The sequence below is a fragment of the Anolis sagrei genome, chromosome 4 (genome assembly GCF_037176765.1).
Source record: "Anolis sagrei isolate rAnoSag1 chromosome 4, rAnoSag1.mat, whole genome shotgun sequence".
NCBI lineage: Eukaryota > Metazoa > Chordata > Lepidosauria > Squamata > Dactyloidae > Anolis > Anolis sagrei.
In genome coordinates this window covers 247294442-247314325 of record NC_090024.1, presented here as the reverse complement: position 1 = coordinate 247314325, position 19884 = coordinate 247294442, and the positions used below count along the sequence as shown (strand labels likewise).

General features: G+C 48.4%; 1 protein-coding gene across 1 annotated transcript; it reads left to right on the top strand.

Annotated features, from left to right (window-relative positions):
• Nucleotides 1-608: 608 nt before the first annotated feature.
• CCNDBP1 (cyclin D1 binding protein 1) lies at nucleotides 609-15672 on the top strand. Its single transcript, XM_067468321.1, has 11 exons — nucleotides 609-871; nucleotides 954-1067; nucleotides 1177-1256; nucleotides 11172-11253; nucleotides 11346-11442; nucleotides 11560-11633; nucleotides 11729-11805; nucleotides 13044-13297; nucleotides 13590-13650; nucleotides 14976-15022; nucleotides 15240-15672. The coding sequence occupies exons 1-11, from the start codon at nucleotides 808-810 to the stop codon at nucleotides 15346-15348; spliced, it is 1059 nt and encodes a 352-aa protein (XP_067324422.1). The 5' UTR covers nucleotides 609-807; the 3' UTR covers nucleotides 15349-15672.
• Nucleotides 15673-19884: the final 4212 nt, after the last annotated feature.

Genomic DNA, 19884 nt, shown 5'->3' with positions numbered 1-19884 from the left:
GGGGCTTCCCCTCAAAGGGAGGGGCCTTCAGCTGAAGGGCGGGGCTTCCCCTCAGGGGGCATGAATAATACCCAAGGGGGCGGGGCTTCCTCTCAAAGGCGGGGCTTGCAGCCAGATGGGCGGGGCTTGCGGCTGAAGGGCGGGGCTTCCCCTCAGGGGTCATGAATAATACCCCCAAGGGGCGGGGCTTCCTCTCAAGGGCGGGGCTTGTAACCAAATGGGCGGGACCTGCGGCTGAAGGGCGGAGCTTCCCCTCAGGGGTATGAATACTATTCCAGGGGGCGGGGCTTCCTCTCAAGGGCGGGGCTTGTAGCCGGAGAGGCGGGGCTTCCCCTCAGGGGGCATGAATAATACCCAAGGGGGCGGGGCTTCCTCTCAAAGGCGGGGCTTGTAGCCAGATGGGCGGGGCCTGCGGCTGAAGGGCGGGGCTTCCCCTCAGGGGGCATGAATATTCAAGAGGGCGGGGCCTATAGCCTGGGGGCGGGGCTTCCTCTCAGGGGGCACGAATACTATTCAAGGGGGCGGGGCTTCCTCTCAAAGGTGGGGCTTGTAGCCAGATGGGCGGGGCCTGCGGCTGAAGGGCGGGGCTTCCCCTCAGGGGGCGGGGCTACCTCTTGGGCGTTTCCAGGGCAACCGTCGCCCTCCTCCCGGAGGACCATAAAATCCCAGCCTCGGCCTGGACTCGAGGCCCAGGGACAGTGAAAACACGGGACAGGAAGTGCGTCACCTGCCTTACCCCAGGACTTCCGGCTCCCCTACGGAAGCCGGAGTGCGGGGGCCTGGAGCTGTTTCGCTTGGGAGTCCGCGATGTCGTGCCCGCCGCTGGAGGCGCTGCGCGGGGGCCTGGAGGCGGCGCTGTCGGGGCTGAGAGGTGAGGGCCCTTCCTTCCTTTCGGGAGGGATGGAGAGAGAGGGGGCGCTCTGCACGCGCTCAGGGGCACGCTTGTCTCGCAGGCGGAGAGGCCGGGCGGAGCGGCGACGGAAGCCGAGAGGAGCCAGAAGAGCAGCAGCAGCAGCACGAAGAAAAAGAGGCCGCCTTCGACCCCGGAGGCTTCTGGGATGCCCTGGGTAGGTAGCCAGGGGGGAGGTCTCTCTCTGGGGCGCCTCTCTATGGCCTTGGAGGACTTCTTTCTCTCACTCTCACTCTCTGTCTCCCTCCTTCCTCCTCCTCCTGCAGGGGGCGCCTTCGAGGCAGCCAGCCGAGAAGCTTCCGCCCTGAGCCTCGCCTTGGCCCGCCCACCGCCGCCGCCCCGCCAGGTGGGTCCTTCCGGGAGAGGGAAGGGGGTCCCCCAAAGGCCATCTAGTCCAGCCCCCTTTATTTATTCCGCCATTCTGCAGGAAGAGCACCATCAGAGCCCTCCCCACAGATGGACACCCAACCTCTGCTTAAGAATAATTATTATTATTATTATTATTATAGACTGCTTCACCATCATAGCAATAATAGAATCCTAGAATTGGGAGCCCCAAGGGTCATCCAGTCCAGCCCCTTATCTTCTTCCAGGCAGGAAAAGCACAGTCAAAGCCCTCCCAACAGATACTCATCATGCCTCTGAATAATAATAATAATAATAATAATAATAATAATAGTAGAATCCTAGTGTGGGAAAGGAACCCCAAAGGTCATCCAGTCCAGCCCTCTTTATTCTTTCAGGGAGGAAAAGCACAATCAAAGCTACCCTGATAGATGGCCATCCAGCTCCTGTTTACTACTACTACTACTACTAATAATAATAGAATCTTAGAATTGGAAGGGAACCCCAAAGGTCATCCAGTCCAGCCCCCTTAATCCCGCCATTCTGCAGGAAGAGCACCATCAGAGCCCTCCCCACAGATGGCCACCCAACTTCTGCTTAATAATAATAATAATAATAATAATAAGACTCTGCTTCACCATCATAACAATAATAGAATCCTAGAATTGGAAGGGAGCCCCAAAGGTCATCCAGCCCAGCCCTCTTTATTCTTTCAGGGAGGAAAAGCACAGTCAAAGCCCTCCCAACAGATACTCATTATGCCTCTGAATAATAATAATAATAATAATAGGGGAAGAATAATAATATCACCATCATAGCAATAATAGAATCCTAGAGTGGGAAAGGAACCCCAAGGGTCATCCAGTCCAGCCCTCTTTATTCTTTCAGGGAGGAAAAGCACAATCAAAGCTACCCTGATAGATGGCCATCCAGCCCCTGTTTAATAATAATAATAGAATCTTAGAATTTGAAGGGAACCCCAAAGGTCATCTAGTCCAGCCCCCTTTACTCTGCCATTTTGCAGGAAAAGCACCATCAGAGCCCTCCCGGTAGATGGCCACCCAACCTCTGCTTCATAATAATAATAATAGTAATAATAATAATAATAATAATAGAATCCTAAAATGGGAAAGGAACTCCAAAGGTCATCCAGTCCAGCCCTCTTTATTCTTTCAGGGAGGAAAAGCACAATCAAAGCTACCCTGATAGATGGCCATCCAGCTCCTGTTTAATAATAATAATAACAATAATAATAACAATAGAATCTTAGAATTGGAAGGGAACCCCAAAGGTCATCTAGTCCAGCCCCCCTTTATTCCGCCATTCTGCAGGAAGAGCACCATCAGAGTCCTCTGGACAGATGGCCACTCAACCTCTGCTTCATCATCATAACAATGGAATTCTAGTGTTGGAAGGGACCCCCAAAGGTCATCCAGCCCAGCCCCTTATCTTCTGCCAGGCAGGAAAAGTACAATCAAAGCCCTCCTGACAGATAGTCATCATGCCTTTGAATAATAATAATAATAATAATAATAATAATAATAGTTGTTTGATACTCATGTTAGGTGCCTTTTTGATTCATGATTCAAGTTTTGGAATTTTACTTTGGACGTTTCTATATTTGTTTTTCATGAACTCTGATGGATTCATTTCCTAGACTATTTGATCCTGCTTATCTTTCTGCTTATCTTAGATTTACCTATTTTGTTCATTCGTTTCGTCGCTTCCAACTCTTTGTGACTTCCTGGATCATCCCAAGCCAGAGCTCCTTGTCAGCCGTCCCCACCCCTCTCTTATTATTGCAAAGGCTGGATGGCCATCTGTTGGGGGTGCTTTTCCTGTATGGCAGAATAGAGGGGGTTGGACTGGATGTCCCCTGGAGTTTTCCATTGAAATACTGTTAAGTTTATGTTGGTCAAAAAGTTTGCCCATGCCACACACATTATATATACTGTATATATATATATAATATATAATGGGCCTTAAGAAGCATTGCTAACAACAAGGCAACAGGAGACGACGGGATCCCAGCTGAACTGTTTAAAATCTTAAAAGATGATGCTGTCAAGGTGATGCATGCCATTTGCCAGACAGAGGTCCTCCTGGTCAGTCGCAAGGCCGAACAGGGCATAGGGTTACAGCCTGTGTTGGATGGGGCCGCACTCCCCCTGAAGACTCAGGTTCGCAGCTTGGGTGTGACCCTGGACTCATCCCTGAGCCTGGAACCCCAGGTTTCGGCGGTGACCAGGGGAGCATTTGCACAGCTAAAGCTTGTGCGCCAGCTGCGCCCGTACCTTGGGAAGTCTGACTAGGCCACGGTAGTCCACGCTCTGGTTACATCCCGTTTAGACTACTGCAACGCTCTCTACGTGGGGTTGCCTTTGAAGACAGCTCGGAAGCTCCAACTAGTCCAACGCTCGGCAGCCATGATTTTAACAGGAGCGGAGCGCAGGGAGCATACAACCCCCCTGTTGCGCCAACTCCACTGGCTACCGATCTGCTACCGGGCTGAATTCAAAGTGCTGGCGTTGGCCTTTAAAGCCCTAAACGGTTCCGGCCCAAGATACCTATCTGACCGCATCTCTGCCTATGAACCCACCAGGAGTTTGAGATCTTCCGGGGAGACCCTGCTCTCGATCCCGCCTGCTTCTCAAGCACGGCTGGCGGGGACGAGAGATAGGGCCTTCTCGGTGGTGGCTCCTCGGCTGTGGAACGCCCTTCCTACGGACATTAGACTAGCACCATCTCTAATGGTATTCCGCAAAAAGGTGAAGACCTGGATGTTTGTGCAGGCGTTTGAGTAATTTAGTGCAATCTGGTAATGGAACATAGGAATGGAACAATGGACGACGAATCTGGACTACGCTTGGATGATGAGAAGATTGGGTACGGTTGTTTTTTGTAATAATTGTGCATTGTAATTGCTTATTGGTAATTTATGGATAATGTGTTAAGTCAATTGTTATATGTTGTATGGAACCGCTGCTGTTTCTACTGTTTCTACTGTTTGTGAACCACTGTGAGTCGCCTTCGGGCTTGAGATACAGCCGTATAGAAGCAAAGTCAATAAATAAATAAATAAATAAATAAATATGGAAAACACAAGAATGGCCATCAGACTGGGAAAGATCAACTTCTATCCCCATACCAAAAAAGGGAAATGCGAAAGACTGCTCCAACTTCCGTACAGTGGCCCTTATTTCTCATCATGCCAGGAAGGGAATGCTCAAGATCCTGCAAGGAAGAAGACTCCAGCAATACATGGAGCGAGAGTTGCCAGATGTTCAAGCTGGGTTTAGAAAAGGCAGAGGAATGAGAGACCAGATTGCCAATATCCGGATGCTGGAGAATGGAGAAAGGCAGGGAGTGTCAGAAAAACATCTACTTCTGCTTCATTGACTCTTCTAAAGCCTTTGACTGTGTGGATCATCATAAATGGTGGCAAGTTCTTGGTGGGATGGGCACCCCAAGCCCCCTTCCCTCTCTCCTGAGGAATCTGTACAAGGACCAAGGAGCAACAGTCAGAACTGACCACGGAACAGGAGACGGGTTCAAGATTGGGAAAGGCGTCCGGCAAGGCTGCATCCTCTCACCCAACCTCTTTAACGTGTATGCAGAACACATCATGCGAGGATGTGCGGGGCTTGATGAATGCAAAGCTGGGGTGAAAATGGCTGGAAGAAACATGAACAACCTCAGATATGCAGATGACACCACTCTGATGGCCGAAAGCGAGGAGGAGCTGAGGAGCCTTCTAATCAAGGTGGAAGAAGAAAGCGCAAAAGCCGGGTTGCAGCTAAACGTCAAAAAAACCAAGATTATGGCAACAAGAATGATTGACAACTGGGAAATAGAGGGAGAAAATGTGGAGGCCATGACAGACTTTGTATCTCTAGGCGCAAAGATGAGTGCAGATGCAGACTGTGGCCAGGAAATCAGGAGACGCTTCCTTCTTGGGAGGAGAGCAATGTCCAGTCTCGATAAAATAGTCAAGAGTAGAGACATCAGACTGGCAACCGAGATCCATTGCCTAGTCCAAGCCATGGTCTTCCCTGTAGTCACCTACGGATGTGAGAGCTGGACCTTCGAGAAGGCTGGGCGAAGGAAGAGAGGCTCTTTTGAGCTGTGGTGTTGGAGGAAAGTGCTGAGAGTGCCTTGGAGTGCGAGAAGATCCAACCATTCCATCCTCCAGGAAAGAAAGCTCGGCTGCTCATTGGAGGGAAGGAGACTAGAGGGAAAGCGGAAGTCCTTTGAATGCCACATCATGAGGAGACAGCAAAGCCTAGAGAAGGGAATGATGCTGGGGAAAGTGGAAGGCAAAAGGAAGAGGGGCCGACCAAGGGCAAGATGGATGGATGGCATCCTTGAAGGGACTGGACTGACCTTGAAGGAGACCCTGGAGGTGGTGACGGCTGACAGGGAGCTCTGGCGTGGGCTGGTCCATGAGGTCACGAAGAGTCGGAGACGACTGAACGAATGAACAACAACATAATATATAAACACTTCTGGGGCCGCCACAAGAAACTCTTGCCTGGGGCAGCCTTGTCTCTGGTGGGGCCTCCCCCTCGGCCTCTATCTGCCTTTGCAGCTGTGCTGGGCAGGGCTTGCCCCTCAGCCTGGGAAGGGCTCCCAGCACTGGAAGGGCACCCAAAGTGTCGGCACTCATCCTGCGCAAGCCTATCACTCCCATCAAGGAAACAGACAGGACCCTATGGCCCTCCTTATCTGCTTGCCCTACTCTGAGTGTGTTCTTCCTGCATAATGGCGGAATAAAGCGGGTTGGACTGGATGGTCCTTGAGGGTCCTTTCCAATTCTAGGATTCTATTGTTGTTATTATTAAGCAAAAACGGGGTGGTCATCTGTTGGGTGGGCTTTGATAGAGCTTTCCCTGCATGGCAGAATAAAGAGGGGAAAGCACACTCAAAGCACCCCCAACAGATGGCCACCCAACCTTTGCAATAATAGTAACAACAACAACAACAACAATAATAGCAAGCCCAGTCCAACCCCCTTTATTCTGTCATGTAGGAAAGGCACTGTCAAAGCACCCCCAACAGATGGCCACCCAACCTTTGCAAGAATAGTAGTAATAGTAATAGTAATAATAATAATAATAATAATAATAATAATAATAGCAAGCCCAGTCCAGCCCCCTTTATTCTGTCATGTAGGAAAGGCACTGTCAAAGCACCCCCAACAGATGGCCACCCAACCTTTGCAAGAATAGTAGTAGTAGTAACAGTAATAATAATAATAATAATAATAATAATAATAATAATAATAATAGCAAGCCCAGTCCAACCCCCTTTATTCTGCCATGCAGGAAAAGTACAATCAAAGCAACCCCAACAGATGGCCACCCAACCTTATAAAGCCGCCTTGAGTCCCCTTTGAGGTAGAGAAAGGCAGAATATAAAAAAGAGTAATTAATTAATTAATTAAACAGATGGCCACCCAGCCTTTGCAATGATAATAGTAGTAGGAGCCACCCAGGGGCCATCCAGTCTAGCCTCCTTCTGCCATGCAGTCAAAGCGCCCCCAACAGATGGCCACCCAGCCTTTGCAATAATAGCAACCCCAGTCCAACCCCCTGTATTCTGCCTTGCAGGAAAAGCACACTCAAAGCACCCCCAACAGATGGTCACTCAGACTTTGCAATAATAATAATAATAATAACAACAACAAGCCCAATCCAACCCCTTTTATTCTGCTATGCAGGAAAAGCACAGTCAAAGCACCCCCAACAGCCAATCAGCCTTTGCAATAATACTAATACTACTACTACTACTACTAATAATAATAATAGTAATAGTAATAGCAAGCCCAGTCCTACCCCTTTTATTCTGCTATGCAGGAAAAGCACACTCAAAGCACCCCCAACAGATGGCCACCCAGCTTTTGTAATAATAATAATAATAATAATAATAATAATAGCAAGCCCAGTCCAGCCCCCTTTATTGTGCTCTTATTTATCGTGTCATCAGCAACCATACCATTGTGCTCTGCAGGAAAAAGCACAATCAAAGCACTCCCAACAGATGGCCACCCAACCTTTGCAATAATAATAATAATAATAATAATAGCAAGCTCATTCCAACCCCCTTTATTCTGCTATCCAGGAAAAGCACAGTCAAAGCGCTCCAACAGATGGCCATCCAGCCTTTGCAATAATAATAATAATAATAATAATAATAATAGGAGCTAGGCCCGTAGCCAGGATTTTGTTTTGTGGTGGGGGGGCTGAATTTTTTTGGGGGGGGGGTTGGGGGGCATGAGTTTCGGAGGGGGGGCTGAGTCTGAGTGAAAGAGGGTCTAGCCTAGCAAACCTTTTGTATCATTACCCCAATACCCTCATGCATATGGGATATATTGAGTATGGTGATCAGATCATGATATGAATAAACACAACAGTTTAAATAATGCACCAGTAAGGCCTTTTTGCGAACCACCATGAGAATTGGGGGGGGGGTTGAAGCCCCCCGAGCCCCCCCCCCCCCCCCCCCCCCCGGCTACATGCCTGATAGGCGCAACCCCAGGGGCCACCCAGTTCAACTCCTTTCTGCCATGCAGGAAAAGCACAATCAAAGCACTTCATGAGCAGTGGGAAGGAAATTGGGTTTTGGAAGCAAGCAAGGCAAAGGGGAAAGGATGTGGGTCATGAGGAAGGGGAGGAAAAAAGGCTTTTGGGGGGCGAGGGAGGTCAGGGAAGTGGGAGGAGCAGGAAGGAGGAGGGAAGGCTTGGAGGAAGAGGTGGTGGAGGAGGAAAGCTCGGAGCACCACAGTATGCTTTGCAGAGCCCAAAAATATGCGGAGCACACCTTGAGAACTGCTGAGGCAGAATATTGAAAGGCTGGCCCAGCATAGCGTTGAGCGATTACAGATGCATTGTCAGAAGGAAGAGCAAGATTGTGATCAATGTTGTACAATTAGGTCACCTTTGAATACTTTATGTAAAATTTGCATACATACATATACATGTATATCATTGCTTGTGAAAAGGTTTGATAGGACAAAATATTGCATGACTCCTATTCTGGTGTAGGGTCTGCCACCCCTTCACACGACCAGGCCTTTCTCCTCCTGCTGTTACGTGACTTTGGGGAAGGGGCAGGAGCGCCTTGCTGGTGCTCAGGGAGACCCTCTTCTCTGACCCCCCTCCAGCCTCCCTTGGCTTCCCCACACAAGGAACCTGTTGGAGCTTAGCCTGTGGTTGTGTTTCAGGATCAGGGTGCTTTGCATGTGGGAAATGATGCCAATGAGTTTCAAGATGGCAGTGGTTTGGTCAGTGATACTGATGCAGAGAATGACCAAGAGATCCCTATTCAAAGTGTAGTTTCCCATGAGAATGTGCCCAAGGGGTGTGGGGATTGTTACCAGAGAGTTTCCATGATAGGGAACATGAAAACAGCATGGCACCTGGCCCAGGTGCAGAAATTAATGAGAAAATAGATAGACGGGAGATCAGTCAAAACAGGAAAGTCGAACAGTGGCTTCGCCGTTCTGCCAGGCTCCGAGAGAAAAAGATAAGAAATTTTCAGCTAAAGCGAAACCAATTTCTGAGCATTAGAGACATAGCCAACAAGGAGATAAAAGTCCCAAGTACAGGATATGTAGTCAGATGAAGCATTGCTTGGAATCAAGTCAAGATCTCGCCCTTGTTTCATGGAAAATTCATATTTTAAGTGCCTTTGTTTCCTGGCTCCTTATTTGGAAGCTTTTAAACAGGCTGGATGGCCCTCTGTCAGGGGTGATTTAAATGCAATATTCCTGCTTCTTGGCAGAATGGGGTTGGACTGGATGATGGCCCATGAGGTCTCTTCCAACTCTTGGATTCTATGATTCTGTGGTTTTGATTCTTGGATTCTATGCTTTTATATTCATGCCTTGGATTCATGTTTCCTGATTTCTTGCATTTTATTTGGGAAGTTTTGACTTTGTATTTATGGACTTTGCTGAACTATTACCCTGGACTACATTGTTCCTGCTTATCTTCCTACCTAATTGGATTTACCTATTTCTTTAAAGTGCTTTTTACTTTACTGCTTTTTAATTGTCTTCAATAAAAGGATTGGACGGTTGTAGGTTTTTTCGGGCTATATGGCCATGGTCTAGAGGCATTCCTTAGACCAGGAGTCCTCAAACTTTTTAAACAGAGGGCCAGGTCTCAGCCCGAATTATGAGGGGCCGAATTATAATTTGAAAAAAACATTCCTATGCATACTGCACATATCTTATTTGTAGTGCAAAAGATACTTAAAAACAATACAATAATTAAAATGAAGAACAATTTTAACAAATATGAACTTATTAGTATTTCAATGGGAAGTGTGGGCCTGCTTTTGGCTGATAAAATGGGATTGTTGTTTATTGCTATTGTTCTGTGTTTTCAAGTCATTTCAGGCTTAGGTTGACCCTGAGCAAGGGCCGGGTAAATGACCTTGGAGGGCCGTATCCGGCCCCCGGGCCTTAGTTTGAGGACCCCTGCTCTAGATCATGGCCATATAGCCTGAAAAAACCTACAACAACCCAGTGATTCCGGCCATGAAAACCTTCGACAATACATTTTCTCTTCATGTATTATGGGAGAAGGAAAGGCCGGGTTGTAGCAGAGCTGGTTAATCACCAACCACAATAAATCCCTGCTGGTTGGAAGGATTGTTTCCCTACCCAACGGTATGGTGTTTAAAGTCAGAGGGTTTTTCCTGTGCAACAGACACCCCCCCCCCCAACTTCCCCAGAGCCCTATTGGAGAGCTGCCTTTCTTCTGCCCCATGGCCAGTGGTGTCCTTCCAGGGCTGTGCTGGCCTCCGGCCCCTTGAGCCTCCCTCCTCCAGCCAGTAATAGAAAGAGTGTTGTGACTCAGCTGGAACCACAGACACAGACTGATAGTGTTGTGACTCAGATGGGGTCTCAGAGTGACTCTGACGAGGATGATAGGATTCAGGTTCACAATCAGGTTCAAAATGTTCCTGTTGTAGACAGTGAGGAACAGGGTGTGCAAGTTCAGATTCCCACAGCAGGGAATTATGTTTTTGATACTGAAATTAGCCAGGTGCAAATTGACTCAGAAAAGGAGGACAGTTCTCAGCCTGATAATGAGCAGGAAGGCCACCAGGCTGACACTAATGAGCAGCCTGACCTTGAGGAAACGGGAAACTTAGATTGGGCTGACCATTTGGAATTCAGAGTTCGAAGGAGTGTGAGAATAGCCAACAAGAAGGAGGTCAGCAGCCTGACCTTGATGAAATGGGAACCTTAGATCAGGCTGACCGTTTGGAATTCAGAGTTCGAAGGAGTGTGAGAATAGCCAACAAGAAGGAGGTCAGCAGCCTGACCTTGATGAAATGGGAACCTTAGATCAGGCTGACCGTTTGGAATTCAGAGTTCGAAGGAGTGTGAGAATAGCCAAGAAGAAGGAGGTCAGCAGCCTGACTTTGACGAAACGGGAATCTTAGATCGGGCTGACCGTTTGGAATTCAGAGTTCAAAGGAGTGTGAGAATAGCCAACAAGAAGAAGGTCAGAGGCCAAAGAAATGCTTTCATGTATTGCAAAGGGTATTAAGCAGTGTTTTTGAAAACAAACCTTTGTCAGAGCAACTTCTCACTCAACCAAGCAGCTTGTGCTCCTTTCCCTGTGTCCATGGTCTTGGGATTTTGTCATGTTCTCATGGGACTTTGCTTCGTTGGTGCCATTTGGGAATCCTGCTTTACAGGGCTATGTTTTATTGATCTTTGGAACATGACTTGCTTTTTAAACTTTTCATCTTTTACTTTTTAATAAACTTCAAAGACTTCAGTCTGTGTGCAGTTCTGGTGATTTCAGCAAGGGGAATCTATTCTGAGGTGCAACAAAGGGGTTGATCTGGAGGTGAAGTGACCACCTGACTTGCTCCTCCTCTTCCTCCTCCTCCGTAGGATCAGGAGCAGTTGACGAACAGGGCTCTCGGGGCAGTCCTGGCAGCCGCCTCCATCTACTACCGCCTCCCCAAGAGCCAAGGTGAGGAGGGGGCTCTGCGGGAAGGGAGGGAGGGAAGGGTAAGTAGCTCCTCCAGGAGGGGAGGGCTGACCCTTTGGCCCTCGACCCTCCAGGGACCACCTTGCGCAAAGCGGTGCGTGATGCCACGGTGGAGCTGGCGGAGGGCATGATCCAGCTCACGGAGGTGCTGCTACGGAGGCCTGTGCAGAGGTGAGCCCCACTTCTCCTGCTTGCCAACCTTTGCAAAAGCCAGACTGGGCTGGGGGGGGGGGGGGGGCACTTTGGAGGAGCACACCCACCTGGCCTGCTTTCCCTTCTCCTTCGCAGCATCTCTCGGGAGCAGCTCATCTCCACCGGAAGTGTCTGGGAAGCCTGCGACCGGGCTTCTGCCCTCCCTCGAGGTACAGGGAAGACTTTGAAAAGGGTCTCCTTGTTGTGGGGATCCCTCGCTTTTGGCACGCACATGCACATCTACCTTTTCATTCTTCCTGTGCAGATAACCAGGCAGCGGTGGCTTTGGCCATTTCCTCCTGCCTTGGGATCGTGAAGGATGCCTTGGAGGAGATGGAACAGGTAGGGGAGCGGGGAAAGGACCCTTTGTTGGTGGGAAGGAAAGGGGGATGAGGGATGGGGTTGTGTCTGGGTGGCTCTCTAGGACTGCAAACACAGGCTAGTAACAACAACTTTATGACTGTGAGAGCTGTTTAGCAGTGGAACTCTCTGCCCCAAGGTGTGGTGGAGGCTCCTTCTATGAAGGCTTTTAAACAGAGACTGGATGGCCATCTGTCGGGGGTGCTTTGAATGCAGTTTTCACAAGCCAGTCCAGGGGGTCCCAGTGGTGATCGGCACACTGGATGCAGTGCCTCAACACAATCTGCGCTGACAAAATTAGCACCTGCCAGCTGCAATAGACATCACACAGTCCTAGACACTTGGGAAATGTCCGATGTGTGATCCAATACAACAGCCAGCAGAGTTAACTTTTTTTTCCTGTGGACTCACCTTGTTGTGCATCTAATAATAATAATAATAATAATAATAATAATAATAATAATAGTAATAATGTATTGTCGAAGGCTTTCATGGCCGAAATCATTGGGTTGTTGTACATTTTTTGGGCTATATGGCCATAGTCTAGAGGCATTCTCTCCTGACCTTTCGCCTGCATCTATGGCAAGCATCCTCAGAGGCAGTGAGGTCTGTTGAAACTAGGAAAAAAGGGTTTATATATCTGTGGAATGACTAGGGTGGAACAAAGAACCCTTGTCTGTTGGAGCTAGGTGTGAATGTTTCAACTGACCACCTTGATGAGTATTTGATGGCCTGGCAGTGTTTTGGTGTGGCTAGTTAGTGCCTGGGGCAATCTTTTGTTGAGAGGTGATTAGATGTCCAAGATCGTTTCCTCTCTGTTGTTTTGCTTTCACACCTAGCTACAACAGACAAGAGTTCTTTGTCCCACCATGGACTTTCCACAGATATCTAAACCAATTTTCCTAGTTCCAGCAGGCCTCATTACCCCTGAGGATGCTGGCCATAGATGCAGGCGAAATGTCAGGAGAAAATGCCTCTAGAACATGGCCATATAGCACGGAAAAACCTACAACAACCCAATAATAATCATAATCATAAAGTGGGGAGAACCAGGAGAAGGAAAGGAGTGGGATTGCCAGGATCCACTTGCCCTCCAGACTCTCTTCCTTCAGTGCTCTTGGGGAAGGAATCTCCTTGGGAAGGGGTCTCATGTGAGTCCATCCCCCCAAACACCCACTCTCACTCACACTCACGCTGCCCTTGTGCTTGTTTGTGGGCAGGCGCAGCAGGAGGGGGCGGACCCCTATGGGGATGTTCTGGAGGACGAGGAGCTGGGCTCCCGGGGCAACCGGGACGTCTACTGGTCGGAGGCTGACCGGCAGCTGCTGGGCCCCTGCCTGGGGCTGGTGAAGGCCGCCAAGGCCTGCCTGAAGAAGGTCCTGGGGGCCGTCCGGGCACACGGCCAGGTGGACACTGCTGAGCGGGTGGCGCAGCTGGATGACCTGGCCGACATGGCTGCTGACGTCAGTCCCAGGTGAGGAAACCCAGGGGAAGGGTGTGTAGGGGAATGTTTCCATGGGGAAAGGAGGCTCCTGGGCACAGGAATGAGCCAATGGGCTGGCGGTGGACACAGAGGAGGCTGCGGGCCTTGCCTTGATGACCCAACCACAAAAAGGGGAGGATGGTGCCAGCCATGGAGGCAGAGGACTTACTCTGTTGGAGCAAGAAAAGCCAGGAGCCCTTTGAAGGGGAGGGGGCTTTTTCTACTCCCTCCGTGCCACTCCCCATGAGAGTGACCCCATTGCCCTTATTTGTTCTTCCTGCAGCGTGGACGAACTGGCTCTGAGCACCTACCCACCTGTGAACCAGCTGTCTGTGCGGCTCAACGTGAGTGCTTTTGGAAAGGGGTCCTGAGGGGGGAGGAGGTGGGACTGGGAGGAGACTCTGCCAGGTGAAAGCAGAGCCCCCAAGTGCAGAGAGGAACCCCCACCCCATTATTTAGCACCGCCAGAGCAGGGAAAGGGCACCTGGGACAAGCTGCACCTGCAATGAGTGGGGGGGGGGGGGCGCACAAAGACAGCCATGTGTCCACAGAAGCACTGTCCCCAGTCCTGTTCAACATTGTTATTAATGACTGAGATGAGGCGCTAGAAGGCAGGATCATCAAAAGAGCCATCAGGACTTCCTCATTCCAACATTTTCTGATCTTTTTCTTTTATGGCGTTGTAAAACACCTGCCCTGCTTTTTTAGCGGTACCTAATTTCTCTAATTACAGCTAAAGCTGTTTTCGAATTGCTTAGGTAAACAGTGAGCTGGGCTGACGGTCGGCCACTCATGCTGACCTGGGGCTTTGAACTAGCAAACTTTCAGTTGATAAATCTTATAGTTGCTGATGATTTACCAGCTGTGTAAACCTCTGGCTACAAGAAAAGAGATTCGTCATGAACATGAGAACTTCCTAACTGTGTGAAGAGCTGTTCAGCAGTGGAACTTTCTGCCCTGCAGTGTGGTGGAGGCTCCTTCTTTGGAAGCTTTTAAGCAGAGGCTGGATGGCCATCTGTTGGGGGTGCTTTGAATGCGATTGTCCTGCTTCTTGGCAGAATGGGGTTGCACTGGATGACCCATGAGGTCTCTTCCAACTCTAGGATTTTAGGATTTCCCCCCCCCCCCCCCCAGTACACGATGGGCAGAGAGAGCCTCGCCTTGCTTCCTTGCGCCCTGAGATCTGAGGATGATCACAACCAAGACAGTGTTTTCCTTGGAACAAACAAGGGGAGCGGTATATACATATATAGTATTTATAATATTATAATATAATGCAATATAATACTAATAATAATATGATATTATAATTAATATAAATATATAATTATAATATCATATTATAATTATATATTTATATTACATGTAATATTACTAATAATATTACAGTATAATTGATAGAGTACAATATAGCAATATTTAAAACTGATGTACTATGCTAATAATATATTGTACGTATATGTACCTTGTGAGAAGGGCGGCATATAAATATTGTAAATAAATAAATATTGTTGACCCCCAGGAGCCCAACCGAGGGAAAGAACTGGGGGAGTTGGAGGGGGGCCCTCATTGGCCTTGTTGCCCAGAGGCCTTTTCTGGTGGGGCCTGTGGCCTGAGTGCCACGGACAGCCCTGAGCATCTGCTGACCTTTCCCTCCCCTCCTCTTTAGGCGGCTAAACTGGCCTCAGTGCTGAAGAAGATGCTGGAAATTGCCAGGTGAGGGTGAGGAGGGGAAAGCCCTGGGGGAACGTAAAAATGAGTGGGTTGGGGTCCTTCCCATTGCCTGCCACAGGGTCTTTTGGGGGGGGGTCTGCAGGGGTCCCTCCCCAAGGGCCAGCGACCTCTCACCCTACTGACCTTCAGGGAGCGGGGTCTTGTTGAGGGGCTGGGCCCAGGCTGTGGCTATCTGTCTGTCTCTCTCCCCCAAATACAGGTCCAGCCACGTCTGCCCCCCATCGGAAGAGGGCTGGGTGCAGTTCCTTTCGGGCGCGGTGGATCACAACCTGGACAGAATCAAGAGCTTGACCCAAAGTCTTGTTTGAGGAGGATGAGGAGGGGGCTCTTTTGGGTCTGGACTCTCAGAACTGGACTGCACCAAAGACCCCGCCCCCCAGCTGGGCCACGCACACGTCTATGGAAGGAGTAGAGGCTGCTGACCCTTTGCCGGGGGGGGGGGGGGGGAGGAGGTTGGTTGCGCCATGAATTGCCCTTCAAAAACAGCCTTTAGACAATGTTGAAAGTAAAAGAAAAATGCTTTACTTCAGCAAACACGAAGAATAAGCAAATGCAATTGAAAAGTGCAAAAGAAAACAAGGAAGTCTTAATCCAGACACAAATTAAAGTCTCTTACGAAGTCCCAAAAGAAACACCAGTCTTCTATCAGACAAAGGGCAATGAACTAAGTCCTTAGCAGACACAAAGCAGATTCCGTTGGAGTGTAAGCATCAGTATCGGGGTCGTTGTTACCAGCAAAAGCCTCTGATTTATAGCCCCGAATTCCCCATGCAGGAGGTGCTAGGGTGTCTCCCAATTAGCTCAGCGTTTTTAGCTTCAGATTTATAGCCCCGAATTCCCCATGCAGGAGGTGCTAGGGTGTCTCCCAATTAGCTCAGCGTTTTTAGCTTCAGATTTATAGCCCCAAATTCCCCATGCAGGAGGTGCTAGGGTGTCTCCCAATTAGCTCTGCATTTTTAGCTTCAAATTTATAGCCCTGAATTCCCCATGCAGGAGGTGCTAGAGTGTCTCCCAATTTGCTCAGCGTTTTTAGCCACTGATTTATAGCCCTGAATTCCCCACACAGGAGGTGCTAGGGCATCTCCCAATTAGCTCGGCGTTTTTAGCCTCGGATTTATAGCCCTGAATTCCCCATGCAGGAGGTGCTAGGGTGTCTCCCAATGAGCTCAGCATTTTTAACCTCTGATTTATAGCCCTGAATTCCCCATGCAGGAGGTGCTAGGGTGTCTCCTAATGAGCTCAGCGTTTTTAGCCTTTGATTTATAGCCCTGAATTCCCCATGCAGGAGGTGCTAGGGTGTCTCCTAATGAGCTCAGCGTTTTTAGCCTCTGATTTATAGCCCTGAATTCCCCATGCAGGAGGTGCTAGGGTGTCTCCCAATTAGCTCAGCGTTTTTAGCCTCTGATTTATAGCCCTGAATTCCCCATGCAGGAGGTGCTAGGGCATCTCCCAATTAGCTCAGCATTTTTAGCCTCTGAATTATAGCCCTGAATTCCCCATGCAGGAGGTGCTAGGGCGTCTCCCAATTAGCTCAACGCTTTTAGCCTCGGGTATTTATTTATTTATTTACTTTATTTCTATACCGCTTTTCTCAGCCCTCAGGCGACTCAAAGCGTTGAGCATCAGTACAAAATATCACAAAACAAGTATAGGGCAATTAAAAACAATTATCACATAAATCATTAACATCAGTATAACAATCATTAGCACCTCAACAGTAAAATCAGAATCCAGTCTCGTCATCCATTATTCCGTATTCCTATGTTCAATTACACTGTTTAATCAAATACTTGTTTGAACAGCCAGGTCTTCACTTTCCTCCGAAAAGCCAGCAGGGAGGTTGCCAATCTAATATCTGCAGGCAGGGCGTTCCACAGCTGAGGGGCCACCACTGAGAAGGCCCTGTCTCTCGTCCCCGCCGAGAGCGCCTGTGATGCAGGTGGGACCGAGAGCAGGGCCTCCCCAGATGATCTCAGTGTCCTAGTCGGTTCATGGGTATATAGCCCTGAATTCTCCATGCATGAGGTGCTAGGGCGTCTCCCAATTAGCTCAACGTTTTTAGCAGCTATTCTGTGCTCTGCCTCTTTTCGTCCCTTTCAAAATGTGGGCACTTTCAAACCCTGATTGTCTGATCCTTCTTCTCCAATTCCTGAGCACTTCCCTTCTCCTCTTCCAAAGATGGGGAATCCCCAACAGGTTTTGTGTTGGGGGAGCACCAAGATCAATGCAGAGCAGGCGAGGCTCCCCTGGGCCTTGATCCTGCGCAGGAGGAACAACCCCATTGCCTTGATTGGGAACAGCGTCTATTCTACATCTATAGCTCTGGGTGTTTTTCTACTTTTGGAAATTTATAATTGGGGTGGGGGGGGGGGGTGCTGCATCAGGTTGCTTCAGATGTGCATCTTTAAGGCCATAAATTGGGGAGGGGGCACAGCATCCCTCCCAGTTTTAATGTCTGCTGGTGGTACAGATGGTGCTGGAGGGATCTCTGTCTCTCTTGCTGTCTATCCATCTATCCATTGCCCCCATGGTGGTGGTAGTAGTAGTAGTAGTAGTAGTAATAACAACAACAACAACAACAACAACAACAAAAGCAATAATATCAACTTTATTTATATACCGCTCTAGCTCCCTGAGGGGACTCAGAGCAGTTTCCAAGTAAGATCATCAATGCATACAGAGTAAACAACATACCATAAGGTTAACAAAACAATATAAGCATAAAATTGTCGCCATCTATATAAATGTAATGTTCGTTTGTGGGATTAACACAACTCAAAAACCACTGGACAAATTGACACCAAATTTGGACACAAGACACCTAACACCCCAATGTATGTCCTTCACTCAAAAAAACTTGATTTTGTCATTTGGAAGTTGTAGTTGCTGGGATTTAGAGTTCACTTACAATCGAAGAGCATTCTGAACCCCACCAATGATGGAATTGAACCAAACTTGGCACACAGTTCTCCCATGACCAACAGAAAATACTGGAAAGGTTTGTGGGCAGTGTCCTTTGGTTTTGGAGTTGTAGTTCACCTACATCCAGAGATCACTGTGGACTCAAACAATGATGGATCTGGACCAAACTCTACATGAATATTCAGTATGCCCAAATGTGAACACTGGTGGAGTTTGGGGAAAATACAATCTTGACATTTGGGAGTTGTAGTTGCTGGGATTTATAGTTCACCTACAATCACAGAGCATTTCGAACCCCACCAACGATTGAATTGGGCCAAACCTCCCACACAGAACCCCCATGTGAGCCACAGCAACACGTGGCAGGGGATGGCTTGTCTATATAAATAAAAATGTAATATTCGTTTGTGGGATTAACACAACTCAAAAAACACTGGACAAATTGACACCAAATTTGGACACAAGACACCTAACAACCCAATGTATGTCCTTCACTAAAGGAAATTGATTTTGTCATTTGGGAGTTGTAGGTGCTGGGATTTATAGTTCGCCTACAATCAAAGAGCATTCTGAACTCCAACGATGGAATTGAACCAAACTTGGCACACAGTTCTCCCATGACCGACAGAAAATGCTGGAAGGGTTTGGTGGGCAGTGTCCTTTGGCTTTGGAGTTGTAGTTCACCTACTTCCAGAGATCACTGGACTCAAACTATGATGGATCTGGATCAAACTCTACACGAATACTCAATATGCTCAAATGTGAATACTGATGGAGTTTGGTGAAAATAGAATCTTGACATTTGGGAGTTGTGGTTGCTGGGATTTATAGTTCATCTACAATCACAGAGCATTCTGAACCCCACCAACGTTAGAATTGGGCCAAACCTCAGGAGTTGATTTCTGGCGGCATGAAGACACCACAAATTCCCTCCGTGACATCCTGACTGAATCAATGTGATGTGGCGGCAAAAAAAAGCCAATGGGATTTTGTCCTGCATCAATAGGAGCCTAGTGTCTAGATCTAGGGAAGTAATGCTCCCCATGCTCTATTCCGCTTTGGTGAGACCACACCTGGAATATTGTGTCCAACTCTGGGCACCACAATTCAAGAGAGATATTGACTCTAAGCTGGAATGTGTCCAGAGGAGGGCAACTAAAATGATCAAGGGTCTGGAGAACAAGCCCCATGAGGAGCGGCTTAAGGAGCTGGGCATGTTTAGCCTGAACCCCCATGTGGGCCACAGCAGCACATGGCAGGGGATGGCTAGTAACACATATATTCAAAGCAATCCTGCCTGTTCAAGACAATTAAAAGGCTGGGCCAAGGCTAGTGCAAGCTCAAAATTTCTAGGGTGCCTGGGAATTAAGTGCAGTGGTATAGCAGGCAGCATTCCGGGGCCTATTTGAGGGAGTGACCTGGGTAATTGGTAGGAAGAATACGGCCATATTCAACAATGTTTGGGGCTGAGCTAGAACTAGTCATTCTCAAAGGCTTCTTGGAACCAACAGGTCTTCAGGCTGTTACGAAAGGAGGGGAGGGATGCGGCCTGATTGTTGCAACTCAGAGTAAGCTTCACCTTGCTTCCAAACACCACCACACAAGAGCTGTAGTTTTACAGTTTATTGAGGGAAAAATCCAAGTCAAAATAAAGAATAATAAGCATTGCAAAGTCTCAGAGATTAAGGTTAAATGCAGAATACAGTTCTAAAGATCTTCAGGTAAAAGCAGGAGACGTAATCCTATTGGCAAAGTTCAAACCAGAGTCCCAGGTACAAGCAATGAAACATTTGCCCCAAGAATCGCAATGCAAGAAATCCCAAGCGTACTGCTTTCCAGGCTAAGGTTAAGCTTTTGGGCTAATAAGCTACGTTGAACTGACGGTTTCACAGAGTTTCCAGGAGGCCTAAATACCTTTCTAA